This window comes from Madurella fahalii, assembly GCF_045866475.1.
Source record: "Madurella fahalii IFM 68171 DNA, scaffold_6, whole genome shotgun sequence".
Lineage (NCBI taxonomy): Eukaryota > Fungi > Ascomycota > Sordariomycetes > Sordariales > Madurella > Madurella fahalii.
Genome location: NW_027263976.1, coordinates 1450403 through 1464656, shown reverse-complemented (window position 1 = coordinate 1464656; position 14254 = coordinate 1450403). Strand labels below are relative to the sequence as shown.

General features: G+C 54.0%; 3 protein-coding genes across 3 annotated transcripts; 2 read left to right on the top strand and 1 right to left on the bottom strand.

Annotated features, from left to right (window-relative positions):
• Nucleotides 1-4767: 4767 nt before the first annotated feature.
• MFIFM68171_10462 (uncharacterized protein) lies at nt 4768-5627 on the top strand (the record flags this gene model as incomplete). Its single annotated transcript, XM_071065881.1, has 2 exons — nt 4768-5305; nt 5362-5627. The coding sequence occupies 2 exons, from the start codon at nt 4768-4770 to the stop codon at nt 5625-5627; spliced, it is 804 nt and encodes a 267-aa protein (XP_070921982.1).
• Nucleotides 5628-5808: 181 nt separating this feature from the next.
• Nucleotides 5809-6704, bottom strand: MFIFM68171_10461 (uncharacterized protein; the record flags this gene model as incomplete). Its single annotated transcript, XM_071065880.1, has 4 exons — nt 5809-5904; nt 5966-6045; nt 6123-6213; nt 6321-6704. 4 exons carry the CDS (start codon nt 6702-6704, stop codon nt 5809-5811), a joined length of 651 nt encoding a protein of 216 aa, XP_070921981.1.
• A 1123-nt stretch (nt 6705-7827) lies between these two features.
• On the top strand, nt 7828-14138 carry YCF1 (ATP-binding cassette glutathione S-conjugate transporter ycf1; the record flags this gene model as incomplete). The annotated part of the gene is made up of 9 exons (XM_071065879.1): nt 7828-8166; nt 8228-9644; nt 9701-10882; nt 10934-11020; nt 11086-11246; nt 11303-11406; nt 11648-12633; nt 12770-12838; nt 13774-14138. The coding sequence occupies 9 exons, from the start codon at nt 7828-7830 to the stop codon at nt 14136-14138; spliced, it is 4710 nt and encodes a 1569-aa protein (XP_070921980.1).
• Between the last annotated feature and the right edge of the window lie 116 nt (nt 14139-14254).

Sequence of the window (14254 nt, the reverse complement as noted above, 5' to 3'; positions counted from 1 at the left end):
GGGAAGTTGGAAATGGTTGGAGTTTTGTGGAAGAAACAGGTAAATTTTTGCTGTTGAGGCAACTGCATCAGAAAACGTCAACGATGAGCCTCCACTGTGCCTACAAGGTTTGAACGGTTCCAGAACGTGCAAGTACCGACCAGGCCTAGATTCTGTGTTCCAGCCTTTGCAGAATAGGGCCCGGCTGGGGAGGGTGTGTGGCTGGCCAACCGGAGAGTCGCTTATTCGCGGGCGAGGGACATGGTGGGTCACTGTGCCGGCGTGCTGGAAAACGGATGCCATCCATTGGCGATCCCACACCCGAGAGCGCTTGTGCACCCGTCTGCACGCAATCAATTTCGACGGGGTCGGTGTATGAGGGCCCTCCACCGGTCAAGTCAACTGCAGACTACGGAATTGGCTCTGTGTACGTAATTGGCAGCTCACGACGACGATACACAGCGGGCACTCCAATTGATGCCGGCTTATACGGTGTCCTGGCCAACCACATCCGGTCACGAAAACCATGATCGCATTTGTAGCCATGAGAAGGCGCAAGTCGCGGGAAAGTACGGCAACCATGGATGCGACTATAGTACCTTGATTGAGCATGCCACAGGCTTGTCAGTGGCCCCTCGCCAACACCAGAGCATGTGAGCTCATCCTTTGGCTAAAGACCTGACCGGTCAGCTCTATTGCTCACTGAGCTGGCTCAATATGGACGGTCTGCCCTGCATTTCGCTGCCACAGCGTCCGAGTCCTCTGGTTGTCTCATTTGTCAAAACCCCATATCAACCAATACCTCTTGGGGCAGAGAGCGATCTGCATGGACCAGAACGCCCTCCAACAGGCATTCGCCGTCTGCCGAATCATGAGATGCAGATGTTTGATAGACTAATCAGTCGCACTTGGACCAAGTGCGACTTTCTTAAACCAATCAAGTTGAAGCAAGTCGGGAGCAACATCAGCAATACTATGAGACATGGTTATGGAATCTTAGCAGCTCAATTCCGGAGCGAAGTCCGGTAACCGCATCACATCCGCAAAAGGGTCTATCAACCCCGTTGTGGAGCTTTGCGATCTCCCTTCTCATCGTTGCGATGTCCCTGTTGATAATCTGCTCGGCTAGCAAGGTGTTGTGTTCTCTGGTAAAATGATCGATGGTACGAGCAGTTCTCCTCGCAATTGTCATTTCGAGTTTGGTGAGCATGTTGTCGATGGTATTCTTTGTTTTAGGTGTAATGTCCTGGAACAGCTCGACCGGGACGTCCTCGGTCGTGGCAACTTGAAGCAGTTCATCTTCACACCTTTGAAACATCCAGGGCCTACCAAGGGGTTAGCCTCGGTACTGAAAGATGGCTGCTGCCTATGCCTACCAGATAGTCGAGTACAGAAACGGTACGTAGGCTCCATTGTGGAGGATACAGCTGGGCAGAATGTCCCGCGCGTCCCTTTTTTCGCCGAGTGTGCCAGCTCCTTCTGACTTCGGATGTCACGAATACGAGTTTGGTAGCTCCGTGCCTGGCTTTCAGTAAATTCAAAGGCAGGATGTTCTTGATTCAGAACGCGACGCCATTCGTCCAGAAAATGGTGAAATAGCGGCGTCAATGCTGCGTACGAGATTGCCCGTCCAGGAGCACCGGAATCCAGTAAAAAGCTGTACTCCCAGACCTCAACAGCATGTTCCCTTAAAGGCTGCACCAGGTCTGCGTCAACGTTAACCCCTGGAGGGCTTTCGACAAATACCACTAACAATCTACCTTGATTGGAATTAACAAGACCTTTGGTTGAGGCCATGAACTCGCCTCTGTAGGATTGTCAACTCCGAATTAGGCAGTTACCGCATAGTTTGCCAACATACCTTCTAGAACATACCGCCCGGTAGGTGGCATAGTTCAGGCCACCTTGGTTATTTGGCGCCCTCCAGGCGGTAACGACGGGATTAAGGGAACTGCATCAGCTAAAATTCTACTTTGGCTGCAAAATTGAGCCTTTGGAAACCTGCATCCTTATCGATGTCCAACATCGTTCAAAAACTTTCGAATCTCCCGACCACATTCCCGGTTGCTGAGAAGGCCCTTTTTTCTTCCGGATATGAACGCGGAATATCGCTATGTGCTGCATACCGATGTCAGTATAATGATGGGATCCCGAAGAAATTCTACCGAGTCTAGTTTCCGCAGACGATCTTCAGGTCTAAAAGTTCGTCAACAGCGACAGCTTGGAGATAGAGCCCCCGAAAGAAACTACAAAATTCATGGAGATGTCTCCTGCTAGCTGCCTGCTGCGCCGGTTGGACTGTGCTCTACGCATGGCGTCTCAAGGCTGGTATCTCGGCATAGTCCAGATTTAAAAACCCTCGCGTAACTTAACCTCATGGCTACAAAGATTGCCAGACAGGATTTCGTATGCCATGTTGGAAACGCAGAAAATTAGGAGTTGTTTTTGCGATGTCACTATAGTCCCGTTTGGCGTAAGCTGGGTCAAAGCCTCCGTCTTGTTCAGCAACGGTATCTTGGTCTTAACCTGAAATTGCATCAATTGACAGCTGCTATCATGGGTAACGATAGAAACTGATAGTTTAAGACCCTCCACTGCACGAACTGGTTATGGATGGCGGGCCGCAAAAAGCCGTTCCGATATTTATGCAGGCATGCTTGATCATCGATTCGATCCGGTCTTTCCCAGCCCGGCCCGGCCAGGCATGCCTTGGTACCTCGTGCCAGCTTCCTAGCATTTTTAGCCCTATTGAGTGATATGATATATTGTAGTTGCTCAGTCGGCGAGAAGGGAGCGTGATTCGAGGATATCCAACTTCACGAGAATTTGACTACCTAGGCCAGTGGCCAGTATTCTAGTCTGCCGACATCTTGTTCTGTGCCGCCCCTGTTTCGCGTCGAGATGGTGTCTTCTTTAGCTCCTCTAATAACTTCTTGGACTTAGGTGTAGAAATGTCCCCTATTGTATTAAGAACGTCGTAAACAAGACCGTCCTGAAGAATCTCGTCGGCAGTCAAGGGTTTTGTCTGCGCTCCTTCGTGTTTAAGGCTGGGTGTACAAAATGAATTTTAGCGAAGGTAATGCCGGTTTCTGCCTCATTTTCAGATAATCGACGTTCAGTTGACCCTCCGCATCTCAGGTCTCGGGAGAGAACGTTTTGTTCATCGATCCAATCGGTGGTGCTGATGAAATGTACCTCACCGCGGTACTTTCCGTATTCATGCGGTACACGCCTACGTGCAGCTCGTAACAAGGCGCTTTTATCGAGGACTGCGTTGATTACAGAGCCCTTTCCAGCTCTTGTGTTGCTAGCAACTCTTCCGAGTGGGCGGGGGTAGCTGGCCTGAAATTGAAGATTGTTGATTGACGCATTCCATTGGGAAATTCGGTAGTATCTACAACCTCCGTACTGACCTGCTTTGGGATTTCAAGGCCGGCCTACCCCGCTGAAGCGCGGCGAAGTTCACCAAAGTCGCTGGAGTTATCCATGGTGCGCCTAGATATATTAGCTACAGGGAGCTGGTTCTTTTCCAGCTTGATGGAATATCGCGTGTGCATTTGCGTTGTACAGCGCCGAGGCACACTTGCCTCCCTTTAAGCCAATTCCATTCTCCGGCTCTCGAGGTGACCGCCCCTTCAAGCAGGCATCGGTCCGTTTTGATGACACTCGGGAATGAGGGTAACTTACCTGGTAAAACGCAACCAATTGTTATTCAGAGCTACAATGAAATGACGTGCCGCTGCCCGGGGAAAGTACGCAATGCTCTGCCCCCCAGGCTCAACGGAGAGTGGCGCGTGTAAAGTCAGAGAGCGGTACAAGGCGCCAAGAAGTAAGCCAGAGGATGGCTTTAGCCGCCGATCGAGTTGACAGAAGGAGAAGTGTGAAGATGGCGGGAGAATAGGTGGCAATTTTAAATCTCTTCCATTAGTAAAGGAAAAAAAAATAAAAAAAAAAAAAAAAAAAGGTCAACCGTCTCGTTTGAATTTAACGACTGGGTTTGAACTTGAAACGAAAAGAGGGGTCAGAAAATCTAGCATGAATTCCTATGGAGATATATTTGCTTATAGAAACCGAATGGTTTGATTGAGAGTTGCTGTAATGCCATACCTTCAAGGGCAGAAGGGTGGTGAAGGATGAAGCAAGGGTTGAGTTTTTACTTTATATGGTTATGAAGCAAACGAAGAGCCTAGTTTCTTCTAGAGAGGAGAAACCAGCAAGTTTATGGGGATCTTCCATAAGTTCAAAATATGTACCTTTTGAGAACGACTTGCTTATCCATTTCAGACGACTCATACCCTTCTCTGGGTGAGGTTTCGTATTATGCGTCTGCAACCGCCGTTATCCGTATTGAGGGCAGCGGGAATGGTTCGTTCCTTCCAGTTAGTCAATGTTCGAATGCTAGGGCTTACAAATAAACTAAAGGACACTTCAGGTTGTGAAGGAAGATACAACCTTTGTCTAGTGTCATTGGTAAATGTATCATCGCCGATATGCAGAAGGTGCAACGTTGGAACGTGGGTGGAGTTGCGGCTCAAGCCGCCCTGCCAAGACGTCCAGCACTGATCCATCTGACCGCCTTCTCGTTGGTCTCGAATTCTGCCCGTCACCCCTCAAAGCCCGGGACTTGATTTGAGTCAACAATCCGAATTCTCAGTCCATCAAATCAACAGGACAGATCATAGCTCCCGCAAATCGAGTTCTACTGAGCGACCGGGCATCGCGCGCACCTCTACGCCATACCTTCGGCAAAGATCAGCAATACGATAATACAACAATATAGTACGAGACATGTCGACCATCACACCCACGGCTCTGCAGAGCTCGCAGCCGCCCATCATCCCCCTGCCCTTCAATGCCAACCAGCCCGAGACGATCCGACTGTATCCGCTATCCAATTACACCTTTGGCGTTAAGGAAACACAGCCGGAGGAGGACCCAAGCGTGCTGGCGCGGCTGAAGCGGCTGGAGGAGCATTATCAGGCGCACGGCATGCGCCGAACCTGCGAGGGCATCCTCGTCTGCCACGAGCACAACCACCCGCACATCCTCATGCTGCAGATCGCCAACGCCTTCTTCAAGCTGCCCGGCGACTACTTGCGTCCCGAGGACGAGGAGATTGAGGGTTTCAAGGCGCGCCTGGATGAGCGGCTCGCACCCGTCGGCAGCCTTGGCGAGGGGGAGAAGGCGGGTGACTGGCAGGTGGGTGACTGCCTTGCACAGTGGTGGAGGCCCAATTTCGAGACTTTCATGTACCCCTTCGTACCGGCCCACATCACGCGTCCGAAGGAGTGCAAAAAGCTCTACTTCATTCAGCTGCCAAAGTCGAGTATGTCTGCGTTCCCATGTACATGAGATTATACCGTGCTGATTATGGCTGCGCAGAGGTGCTGAGCGTCCCGAAGAACATGAAGCTTCTCGCGGTCCCGCTCTTTGAGCTCTACGATAACACGGCTAGATATGGCCCCCAGCTATCAGCTATCCCTCACCTCCTGAGTCGCTACAACTTTGAGTTCGTCGACGAAAACGGCGAAGTGGTGGCCCTTACCCCAAGTGCCGCGCCAAGCAATGGAGAAGCCCCCAAGACCAAGGTCTTGGCTGGCGGCGACGATGTTGACATGAAGACGGAGAACGGAACATCGACGCATTAAACAGAGGATGCGGTTGGTCATGGGTATATTAATTTAGCAGGTGCCTGGCGTCTGGAGTTTGGTATCGTGAACCCGTAGGGTAGACTGCCAGCTGCTAAGAGGAGTATGCGTTGCTTATGTCCGCATCTCAAACGGGTTAATTCGGGTTCGATCATGCTCGAGGTTTCCCAGCTAATCGAGCTCATGCCTTTTCACCTTGAATGGTTGCCACTATCCTGCGCGGGTGCTTGGCCGCTCGAAACTCGAGGTACCAAATGCCCTGCCACGTCCCAGTGCACTTAAGATGCCGTCAGTCATGCTTCCTCCATCGACTCTTCTCAAGTGTTATTTCCACTCACTAGTTTGCCATCCTTGATGGGGATTGTTACGCTCGCCCCGATCAAGGCAGATTTCACATGCGCCGGGAGGTCATCGGGCCCTGTTCATCGTACGTGTTAGCCTTGTCCGATTGACCCTGGCGTCACGGGCAAGTAGAGAGGCTAACGCGGCACGTACCTTCGGCATCATGCCGATACAACGCTTCCCCATTCGGCCCCGCCTCGGGCACGATTCTGTCCAAGGTATCACTCATGTCTGCTCTGACGTCCTATCCCCTTCACAGTCAGCCTTACCCGCTGTTTCCTCCCCCCTCTTCCTTGCAATCCCAAAAACCCAAGAGAAGAAAAAAAGGGGGAGAGAGGGGGGAGATCATACCGGATCACAATTTTCGTTCAGGCTCAACGCACAGCTAGTATGTTGGATAAACAGGTTGAGCAACCCCACTTTGTAAGAGCCAATCTCGGGCACCTCTTTGAGGACCGTGTCGGTGATGAGATAGGAGCCGCGGGCGCGGGCGGGGAGGGTGAATTGTTTCTGGGTCCATATTGTTAAGCTTTGTGACGATGAGGACGAGGATGGCGAGGGTTTGTCGGCGGGCATGAGGAAGGTAAATAGGTGGAGGGGAAGTGTCCAGACGAGGTGGAACAGATTTGGAAAGAGGGCTAGCAGTAGGAGGAGGGAGATTAGCAGGGTTGTTGTGGTGGTGATGGCGGTTGGGTTCGTGGTTGTGGTCGCGGTTCTGGCTGTGTCGCGAGGCATGATTAAAACGGACGGAGGGGTGAAGGATGGAGGGGTTAAAACGTCATGTTCTCGGGGTGGGGATGTACTGTCAGGGACCTGGACGTTCATTGGTGGATTGGTCTGTCAAGGTACTGCGTCTCATTGCGGGTAGATTGCGCGGGAGCTATGCAAGTAATCATACTTAGGATCACGGTAGTAGTGCGTTTGGCTGGGTCGGAAATATGTACAAAGTCGTCTATGCTAGGCAATTGGGCAAAACAGAGAGTGACGATGATTGATGGTTGCGTCGTAGCAGCAGGGATGTGCCTATGCAGATTGTATGAGTCGGGTGCGTCGGTGTGAGAGCGGCCCTGCAGTCGCTCCGAGCTCCGATGCCCTTGAAGCGATGGGTTGCTTCTCCGATTGAACATCCGGCGCCATAATGCGAGCAAAAAAAGTTCAATTTCCATCTTACAAATACAGGGGATGCGAGGCATACGGAGGTCCAGTACAGCAAGGTTGTCACAATCCGCGTTGCTCAGCAAAGAGGTCGGTGCACTGACCAGGCCTCAAACTGTGGGGTTAGCTCCGAGTTCCGGTGGGGTTTCCCCGAATTTTGGGCGCGGTTGGCGATCTAAAGGTACTTGAGTTCGATGCCGAGCTGCAGCGTTTTTCCTGTCATCAGATCCCAGTCCGCAAGTCAACCGCTAAGAATTACGTTGTGCCCCACTTGACTGCAGAGCTGCATGCAGCTGAGATCCTCCCTTGTCTGTACTGGAACCATCCGCCTGCTGACAATTGCACGCCGCGTTGGTGACCAGCGGTCGACGTCCTCGCGTCTTTGCGTCTCCTGTCCTCGGCGTTTGCCACCGTTGCGGAGAGCCCTGACTAACTGCAAATCATTTCGGTATATAAGACAGTCAGCGCACCAGCCTGTAAGGCACGTTCCGGCCCGACGATCGGGCTTACCGCACGTCATACCCTGTTCGTATCTCCGTGTCGTCCTCGGCTTGAGCCCCACAGCAAAGAAAGATCTGGAGCTCCAAGATCCGCCTCCCGCAACCATTTCGAACTCTCGAGTCCCTCTTCGCCTACTCGTGTACTGCAATCCGTCTGCTATGACGCTTCCGCACCTTACCTCAACCTTATGATATCTGTGCCAATGGGGGCCGCCGACTTCAGCGACGGTCTGGTAGGCGCGCAGCAGCAGAAGGTTCTCTTCGGGACCGGTTCCTTCACGGGCTACCGTCCCGTCGTAGCCGAGCTTGGGAGCGGTTATCTCAACGCCACGCGCGTCTTCAAGCAACCGTTTTGCGGAAACGAAGAGGGCTGGGGCCCGCTGAGCCCGTTCCGATATGATTTTACACCTTGCTTTATCGACGTGTGGGTGGCCTCGGTGGCAGCGTTTGGCATTGTAGGAGGCGCCATTGCCGTATGGTGGCTGTTGAAGAAGCGGCAACCGAGCCCGGTGCCGAAAGATTGGCATTTTTGGACGAAACAGGTGGGTTGTTCGTCTTGCTGATGCACATGGTTGATGCCTGAGTGCTGACGCCAGAGATCAGATTCTTCTCGGCCTCATCATCGCCAATGTCGCGGTACAACTAGCCTTTCAGATTATTTACTACCAAGATATCTGGTACGGCGACTTTAGGGTCTACACTACGGTGGCCGCTATCCTCTCGCTCTTCGTTATTTTCGCTATCCAATGGCTTGAGCATTCGCGTCTGCGCAACGCCAACGGTGTCGTCCTGTTCTACTGGCTGTTTCTCTTGATCGCGCTTGCCGTCAAGCTCCGGTCTCTCATCTCGCAGCAGATCTATGCTAAGAGTCTGCCATACTTTGTCACATACTGCGTCGGTTTTAGCCTCGCCGCGGCCGAGTTCTTCTTTGAGTGGCTGTGGCCAAAGAAAGCCTCGGCATACGAGGTGCTGGTCGAGGAGGAGGAATGCCCGGTAGAATACGCCACCGTCTTCTCTCTTCTCACCTTTTCCTGGATGACCCCGCTTATGAAGTATGGCTACTCCACCTTCATTACCGAGGAGGATCTCTGGGGTCTGTCGAGGAAGGATACGACGAAGGCCACGGGCGAAGCGTTCGAGAGGACCTGGCAGCACGAGCTAGAGAACCGCAAGCATCCCTCCCTCTGGCGCGCCCTCCTCGGTGCATATGGCGGTCCATACATGCTTGCTGCCATATTCAAGATTGGTAACGATGTGTCGCAGTTCATCCAGCCACAGCTCCTAAGATTCCTTATCACTTTCGTTGATTCGTACAGGGAGGGGCAGGACCCGCAGCCGGTGATCAAGGGCGCCGCCATCGCACTCGCCATGTTTGCTATCGCCGCGTTCCAGACTACCATGATTCATCAATACTTCCAGCTGGCCTTTATCACGGGCATGCGAATAAAGAGCGGACTGACTTCTTCTATCTACAAGAAGGCATTGAAGCTCTCGAATGAGGGCCGATCCTCCAAGACGACCGGAGATATTGTGAATTACATGGCGGTAGATGCTCAGCGGCTCCAAGACCTCACCCAGTTTGCCCAGCAGATCTGGTCTGCGCCCTTCCAGATCATCATCTGCATGGTGTCGCTCTACCAATTGGTTGGGTGGTCAATGTTGGCAGGCATCGGTGTCATGATCATCATGATCCCAATCAACGGCATGATTGCGCGGTTCATGAAGAACCTGCAAAAACAACAGATGAAGAACAAGGATGCAAGAAGCCGTCTGATTGCCGAGATCGTCAACAATATGAAGAGCATAAAGCTATATGCCTGGGGTGCGGCCTTCATGAACAAGCTCAATTACATCAGAAATGACCTGGAGCTGAAGAATCTGCGCAAGATCGGCGCTGGCCAGGCCGTTGCCAACTTTACCTGGTCAACCACACCGTTCCTCGTGTCCTGCTCGACATTCGCCGTGTTTGTTCTTACAGGCGACCAGCCTCTGTCAACTGATATCGTCTTTCCCGCTCTAGGTATGATCCTTCCCCGCGAGGGATGCGGCTTCCCCGCTAACGTTTGCCTTTCACAGCATTGTTCAATCTTCTCACCTTCCCGCTGGCGGTTCTCCCCATGGTCATCACTTCGATGATTGAGGCCAGCGTTGCCGTTGGCCGTTTGACTTCATATCTGACAGCCGAGGAGATCCAGTCCGATGCGGTTGAGGTGAAGCCGCCTGCTCAGAGCATCGGCGAGGAAACAGTCGTTATCCGCGATGCCACGTTCTCCTGGAACCGTCACGAGAACAAGACCGTTCTGAACGACATCAACTTCAGGGCGACGAAGGGCGATCTGTCCTGCATCGTCGGCCGTGTCGGAGCAGGAAAGAGTTCTTTTCTGCAGAGCATACTCGGTGACTTGTGGAAGGTCAAGGGCAAGGTCGAGGTCCACGGAACAATCGCCTATGTCAGCCAATCGCCTTGGATTATGAACGCTACCGTCCGGGAAAACATCGTCTTCGGCTACCGCTACGACTCGAATTTCTACGAGAAGACGGTGAAGGCATGCGCTCTCCTAGACGACTTTGCGCAGCTCCCTGACGGCGACGAGACCGTCGTAGGAGAGCGCGGTATCTCGCTCAGTGGCGGCCAAAAGGCTCGGGTTGCGCTGGCAAGAGCCGTGTATGCGAGAGCGGATGTCTATCTGATGGACGACTGCTTGTCTGCTGTCGATTCACACGTCGGCCGCCACATTATTGATAACGTCCTCGGACCCAGGGGTTTACTTGCCTCAAAGACCAGAATCCTGGCTACCAATTCGATTCCCGTACTTGTCGAGTCGGACTACATCTGCCTTCTTAGAGACGGCGAGATTGCAGAGAAAGGAACATATCGGCAGCTCATGGCGATGAGGGGCTTGGTTTCTGATCTGATCAAGACAGCTGGGCAAAATGATTCGGGCCAGAATTCCCTGATTGGAACACCTAGTGGCAGTGACAGCGAGACATCTACCGTCATCGAGGCCCCGAACAACAGCCAAGAAAAGGAGGAGTTGGAAGAAGCTCAAGAAGGGCTAGGCACGCTTCAAGCCATCAGACCGGGACCTGGGAGCTCCTCTCAGGCGCCCAAGCCACGGTCCGGGAGCATGGCTACGCTGAGGCGGGCCAGTGCCGCCAGCTTCAGGGGTCCCAGGGGGAAGCTCCATGACGAGGAGAACTCTAGCAGGACTAAACAAGCGAAAGAGCACTCTGAACAGGGCAAGGTGAAGTGGTCAGGTATGTGACTCTACGTGATGGACTTTGTTCGCTGTGCTAAGGCGGGTGCAGTCTACGCCGAATACGCCAAAACGAACAATCTCTTCGCGGTCGCTGTCTACCTGGTTTCCCTTATCGCTGCACAGACGGCGCAGATTGGTGAGTTGGTCTCTCCCTCGCCTTTAATATTGGCCCCCGTGCACAATCTCGCTGACTCGACACAGCCGGAGGTGTCTGGCTCAAGAGCTGGGCCGAACGGAACACGAAGACCGGAGCAAACCCTGAGATCGGCAAATACATTGGCATCTACTTCGTATTCGGTATCGGCGCTGCTCTCCTAACGGTGGTGCAAACTCTGATTCTGTGGATTTTCTGTTCCATCGAGGTAGGCGTGAATCAAGAATGCAGACCAAATGTGACGCTCACCATTGGTTCGCATAGGCGTCGAGAAAGTTACACGAGAGAATGGCCACGGCCATCTTCAGGTCACCAATGTCCTTCTTTGACGTTACGCCAGCCGGCCGCATCCTGAACAGATTCTCGAGGTGCGTTTCTCGATCTTTCCCATCCACATTCCCGCCCCTTCCTCGTCGTTTCACCGAGGTAGGACGAGCATACTGCCATGCGAAGGAACTTGTGACGGGCCAAGTGGCTCCAACGGTGCGGGAACTATCAGCGCTGTCCGACGCTGCGCGGATGTCACGTCACATACACCCCGTCCAAGGTTGAGCAGCCTGGGCAAGTTCGGACATGCACAGTATGCTGACTATCCTCATATACGTATAGTGACATTTACCGTGTTGACGAAGTGCTTGCTCGGACGTTCAACATGCTGTTCAACAATCTAGCCAAATCCGGCTTCACGCTCGTGGTTGTCTCCATCACTGTGCCCGCCTTCGTCGCCTTGATCATCCCTTTGAGCTCGATGTACATCTGGATTCAGCGGTACTACCTGCGGACATCACGGGAACTGAAGAGACTGGACAGTGTGAGCCGCAGTCCAATCTACGCCCACTTCCAAGAGTCGCTGGGGGGCATCTCTACCATTCGTGCGTACCGCCAGCAGGACAGGTTTGAGCTCGAGAATGAGTGGCGGGTGGATGGTAACCTTCGGGCCTACTTCCCCTCCATCAGCGCCAACCGATGGCTGGCCGTGAGACTCGAGTTCATTGGCGCTGTAGTCATCCTGGGTGCGGCTGGGTTTTCCGTCATCTCCGTCGCCAACCACAGCGGACTGAGCCCGGGCTGGGTTGGCCTGGCCATGTCTTATGCGCTGCAGATTACCACGTCGCTCAACTGGATTGTCCGCCAGACGGTGGAAGTCGAGACAAACATTGTGTCTGTAGAGCGCGTCCTCGAGTACGCCCGGCTGCCAAGCGAGGCGCCCGAGATTATTCATCGCAGCAGGCCGCCTGTGAGCTGGCCGTCGCGTGGCGAGGTCGAGTTCAGCAATTACAGCGCGCGTTACCGCGAAGGTCTGGACCTTGTGCTCAAGAACATCAACCTGGATATTAAGTCGCACGAGAAGATCGGTGTCGTGGGGCGCACAGGAGCTGGGAAGTCCTCGTTGACCTTGGCACTGTTTAGGATTATCGAACCAGACACTGGCATGATCAGCCTTGACGGCCTCAACACCTCCACCATTGGCTTGTTAGATCTTCGGCGGCGTCTGGCCATTATTCCGCAGGATGCCGCGCTCTTCGAAGGAACGATTCGGGACAACCTCGATCCGGGACACGTCCATGATGACACGGAGCTCTGGAGCGTTCTCGGTACGTTTTCGGCGTTACACCAAACGACAAAGCTCCCTGTTTCGCTCTTCCCCCCCCCCTTTCCCCCCTCCACCACAGTGCTCACATGTCCTCGCCTTCTTGCCGGCTACACAAGACTAATCTGCCTGCTGCACAGAACACGCTCGGCTAAAAGACCATGTCGCTGCCATGGAAGGCGGCCTGGAGGCCAAGATTCACGAAGGAGGTAAGCTGTGCATATTCCACGTGGTATTCCATCTTGTCTGCCCCCTTCCCCGCGCTTTCTATCGGCTTTTGCATGTGTCTGTCCATCTGCCCGCTCTTCGGCATGTTTGGCGGCGTGATGCGGCTAGCTGCATTGTCGCGCAGCACGTTCGACAGACGCTTTCACTTGATACGAAGCGGACGGACTACATGCTCCAGGTCCAGCTCCAGTCGCCCACCGTGGCTCCGAGCTGCCAATGCGGGTAGGTCGGTGGATGTGCCATTCTGGCCGCCATCCCTCCACACAGGCAACGGCGAGGGAGGGCCGTTGACAGATGGAGGCGGACCGAGGCGCCGTCGTCTGTCATCCCCCGCTTGCCCGTCTGGCGTATCATTGCATCTCGAGCTTTATTTCTGTCGTGTATGGGGGGTTCCATACACCGCTCGGTCTACTGCTTGATCTCCGACGCTGTGCATCTCGTGTCGGGGATCACCAGGCGAGCCGGACTCCGAAGGGCAACTGTCCCGCCATCCGTCGGTGGCTCTTCTATCCTCCCCCCCCTCCCCCCCCCCCCCCCCCCACACAAAGTGCTATATTTGCCAATTTCACCCACCCCCCACCATCCGTGCCCATGGTTACGGTTCCCTGCAGCGCCAAGCGGTTTAGCGGCAGGCAACCCCAACCACCTGGGCCACTGGCCAGCCCAGTCACTTCTCAATTTCCAGCGAGGCGCAGGATCGAGATGGTTCCCTGTGATCCCACCCTCTCCTCATCCCCTACGTCCGCAGACTACACCGGTAGCGCGCCGCTACACGCCGAAGCTCCGTGTACGCTGCACCGCAGTGATACCAGCACTAGGCATGCCAAGGCGTCACACCACAACGCCATCTCAACCAACAACACTCCCCCGGAACGGCAGCCAATCGCTTCCCACTGTACTAACCGAAATGTCCCAGGTTCAAACCTATCTCAGGGCCAGCGGCAGCTAGTGTCGCTCGCGCGCGCTATGCTCACGCCGTCGAACATTTTGGTCCTGGACGAGGCCACCGCGGCGGTCGACGTGCAGACGGACGCCATGCTCCAGGCTACGCTGCGTGGTCCGCTGTTTGCCAATAAGACCATCATCACGGTCGCGCACCGGATCAACACCATCATGGACAGCGACCGGGTCGTGGTGCTGGACAGAGGTGAGGTGGTCGAGTTTGACACGCCCAAGGAGCTGCTGAAGAAGCGGGGCGTGTTCTGGGGACTTGTGAAGGAGGCTGGGCTGGAGACGTGGGAGTTGGAAGGGGGAGCCGCAGGAGGGGAGGGGAGTGAGTGAGTAACTGAGTGAGTAGGTGTGGGTGAAGGAATGGAAGCAAAAGCATCATGGATTAAGGAGGAGGTGGCGTAACGAGTTGGACAGGACCAGCGGCTGAGAGAAAAGGGGGGGGGGGA